A 4,411-nucleotide genomic window follows, 5' to 3' on the forward strand; every position below is an offset into this window, starting at 1 on the left:
CCATCCTGAACCCCCCTTCCACCTCCCTACCTGTACCATCCCTCTGTGTTATCCCAGTGCACCAGCCCCAAGCTAGATGCAAAAATTCTTAACAAAATAGTAGCAAACTGAATGCAACAAAACTTGAAAGAATCATGCATCATGATCAAGAGATTTATTTCAGATGTGCAATGATGGTTCACTATCCACAAATCAAGCAAGGTAATATACTATGTTAACAGAATAAACGATAAAAATTACATGACTATGTCAATAGATGCAGAAAAAGATTTTGACAAGATTTAACATTCATGATAAAAACTGTCAACATATTTGCTATAAAGAGAGCATGCCTCAAACTAATAGACCATTTGTTACAAACCTACAGCTGACATCATACTAAATGGTAAAAAACTTAATCTTTTTCTCTAGGATCAATAGCAAGACAAGGATGCAACTCTCACCATTTCTATTTAACATAGTACTAGAAGTCCTAGTCTAAGTAATCAGGTGGGAAAAAGAAATCATTGGCATCCAAGTTGAAAAGAAAGAGGTAAACTGTCTCTAATTACAGACAGCATGATACTCTATATAGAAAATTGTAAAGATGCCACCAACAAAACTAATAGAAACAATCAACAAAGTTGATTACAAGATAAAGTTACAGGATACAAGATTAATATACAGAAATCTGTTGCATTTTTATACACTAATAATGATTATCAGAAAGGGAATTTAAGAAAGCAATCCAATTTCTAGTTGAATCAAAAAGAATCAAAAGTACCTAGGAATAAATTTAACCAATGAGGTGAAAGACCTGTTCTCTGAAAACTGTAAGACATTGTTGAAAAGAATTTAAGACACTGTAAATTGAAAAAGGAAGCTGAGAGGCCTACAGTAAACAAGAGTCCACGGCTTTTCATTGGCTGAGTCCTTGCCAGGAAATAAGAGGCATCTCTCATCTTCCCTTTGCTCTCCACCATGTCCACAGGTCAAGAGAGTTCCCCCCATCTCCCAACTCTGTTTAACTGAGATTTCTGTTTAATATTTTTTATACCTTATAGGACAGAGACAGAAAGATATTTGATTCCCAAAGAGGAAGGTGAGGGAAGCAAGAAGTTCTAGTGATTCAAGAAGGAGTCATGAACCAAAGAATTTAGTTGGCCTTCAAAAGCTAAAAAAGGCATGGAAACGGATTATCCCTTAGATCTCAAGAAGGAATCAACTCTTCCAAGACCTTGACTATAGACAGTTAAATGGGTTTAAGAGTTCTTGCACCCAGAATAAGTTTCTTCTAAGTTACCAAGCTCATAGTGAACACTGAGTAAGCTTTGTTGTCCTTGTTCACTTTGCTGCACTTGTAGGGTGGGATGATGCAAGTGTCTTTGGGGACACATTCTGGTGAGGCAGATCTGAACATTCCTGAGTCATCTAACTAATCAGGATTAACAACTTTACTGGAGTTATTTTTTTCTCTGAATTCTTCTCACTTTTTACCACCTTTGAGTTCAGCATACTGTGGTTGAATATTTATTTTATTTCTGTCCTCTTATCAGCTATTCTGCTAGCTCCAAGTTAGAAGTCTCTAGTGCAGAAGGAAATACAGATTGAGAAAGGAAGATAAAGACCAAAGTTCATAATCTGTAGGGCGGAAAAGTGTCTGTGATTAAAACTGTACCAGTGTAGGTAAGAAATAATCAACATTGCAAATGCCCTATGGTGGCCTCACAGTGTGACTGTGGCGGAAGGAGGGGCTGAGCCCGTGGAGGGTTTGTGTAGAGGCTGCAGGAGCCTGGGGAGCACTGTGCTGCGCAGCACAGAAGTAAGTGCCTGAGTCTGTGGTCTGCGAAGAGGAAATGTGCAGTGAGCTGCGGCGCTCTGTAGGGATTGTCGTGGCCTTTAATCTTCCATCCTGCTTTGTTCCTGAAGGAATGTTAAACAGGTGAATAAGGCGGCCGCTGGGGTTCTGAAGATACCACTGTACACTGCTCACGGAGCCAGAAAAATTGCACCTCAGCATGTGGCTGGCTCCCTCCTGGAGACTCAGGGCTGGGGGACTCTGCTCCACATCCAGCCCTCGCACACCTGATGAGAAACAGAAACGGTCACAGGAGAGGGTCATTGTAACTCTAACAAAACCTTGAAAGTGACCCACACACACACACACACACACAACTCCCATAGATGATGAGAAGGATAGAAAGTCTGCAGGACTTTTCAGTTCCTCTCCCTCCCTTAACAATACAGCAGCTGCTCAATCCTTCAGATGCCCCTCTGGGGCAGCCCCAACTCACAGCAAACCTGGGCAAACAAAAGCCCCAGCACTGTGCCTGCTAGCCTCTTCATGATGCTTCCTCTTCTTACTGAGACATTTTCACTGTAAGACACTTCACTAAACCCTGAGGGAGGGAGTGTCACAAGCTATTTCGGAAATGTTCCTGCTCCTGCAGCCAGTCAGCTCACCCAACAAGTCCTGTTCATGCCCTCACTTTGTGACAGGAAGCCCCACCCTTCCACCTCAACCAATTTAGAATGGGCTGCAGAGGAGTGGAGGAGAGTGGGAAATAAAAAGGTCATTATTTTAGGACCTGAGGGGCGTTTTCTAAGAACATTGCAGTGAAGGCAGACTCTGATTTTGAATTTGTGAAGGATTTTAGGGAAGAGAAAACAAAAATTAATTATCTAGCCATAGTTTTAGTCTCATGGATGCAGAAGATTCTTGCATAATGAAATATTTTCTCAGGAGTTCTCAGGATCTTTTTTTTTTTTTTTTTTGGCATCTCCTGTGTACAAACCTGTGATTCTGAAGGGTGCTCACAAATCAGCACAGCATTCATAACAGTCTTGGCTGGAACACTTTGCAGTATTAAACAGTTTCATTTTTTAATTATATATATATATATTCTAGACTGAACCTACAAAAGAGTTATATTATTTTTAATCTCTAGATGGGCACTGAAATTAGAATTTTAAATTTTTTAATTTTTATTAAAACATAATTTTAAAATAAAAATAAATTTTAAATAAAATTTCAGGTTTAAATATATCATATTTTATTTATTTTGTTATTTTTTAAATTAGAGGATAACTGCTTTACATTGTTGTGTTAATTTCTCCATACAACAACGAGAATCAGTCACGGTTTTATATACATATATATACCATCCCTCTTGAGCCCCCCTCCCCTTTTCCATCCCAACCCTCTAGTTCCTCACAGAGCACCAGTATGGGCTCCATCTGATATATTATTGCACCTTCCCAATAGTTATTTTACACTAAATACATTTGAACTGTTGATTATTGTTTTTTGTATTCTGCTTTTTACCTCTAGTAGGTTATTTTAAAAGAACAATAAGTATTTTTTAAAGCATATGAAAATCAATTCTGCTTTTTCTCAGAGTCTATGATTAATAATGGTTCCCTGTATGTGGATTTAGAGGTAAAGGGGATAGAAAATGAGGACTTGTATATCTTCACTGAAGTAAAACTGAAGTGATCTGCAGACTCTCAGGATCAGATGGACAGTTCGAGACTGTTGGAAATGTTGACTAAAGGAACTGTGACAGACAGTGTAGAAAAATAAAAGTAATAATAATTATAATTGGCCACACAGTGGATATTAGAGAAATAGAATTAGAAGAGAGAAAAGAGGAGAGGGGCAACCAGAGTGGGTCACTTGAAACTTTGCCACAAAAATGTACTTAACCTAGAATGCCCGTTATAGGTGACCACTGGATAAACAAAGCCTTTTTTTCCTTCATATTCTGTCTGGACATACAAGAAGAGATAAGGAAGTTCACTAGAGGTAGGAATAGTTGTACCTCCACTTCAGGGGGCCCCTGATGTGATTGTCAGGTGGGTCACTGACTGGCCTCCAGTTCTTCCTGAAACATTAGTGCTAAATCAATGAAACCAGGGCAAATCTGTCTATAATAAGACAATGTCTCTGTTCAGATTTCAACCAGAACTGGTTTGTTCTATAGAGGCAGGAGCATGGGATATAATGTTACTGATTCCCTATGAAGAGCATTCCCAACAGGAGAAGGGTGGTGGAAAATCTGACTATGCAAAAATTAAGATGAGAGCCATATTACGGAAGATCTTCCCTAAGAAGCAGGAAGGAATGTGCCAGAGTGTACTGAGTCCTATTACAGGGAAATCTGAGATTCAAAAGATCACTATATAAGCAAATTATAGTGACTGTCAGGAAGAAATGCTTCCTTGACAATGACTGCTCCTGGTGTTGAGCCTATTCAAATGTGTACCTCAGTGAGCTGCGAGATACAGAAGCTCATAGAAGTGAAATGGAACTTTTGTTGGAGGTGACATTTCCAGTTTATGCAACATCACCCCCTGGAGGACAGCTATTGGAACAAATCCCACCTTGAGGCTTTAATGCCATATTTCTTCCTCGTTCTTACCAGGGTTGAAT

The 4,411-nt window shown here is 39.3% G+C and overlaps 1 gene segment (V, D, J or C); it reads right to left on the reverse strand.

Annotated features, from left to right (window-relative positions):
• LOC108636888 lies at positions 1,694–2,441 on the reverse strand. The segment is given in 2 exon segments: positions 1,694–2,064; positions 2,274–2,441. Coding segments are annotated over 2 exon segments (423 nt in total).

The sequence above is a fragment of the Capra hircus genome, chromosome 10, assembly GCF_001704415.2.
Source record: "Capra hircus breed San Clemente chromosome 10, ASM170441v1, whole genome shotgun sequence".
NCBI lineage: Eukaryota > Metazoa > Chordata > Mammalia > Artiodactyla > Bovidae > Capra > Capra hircus.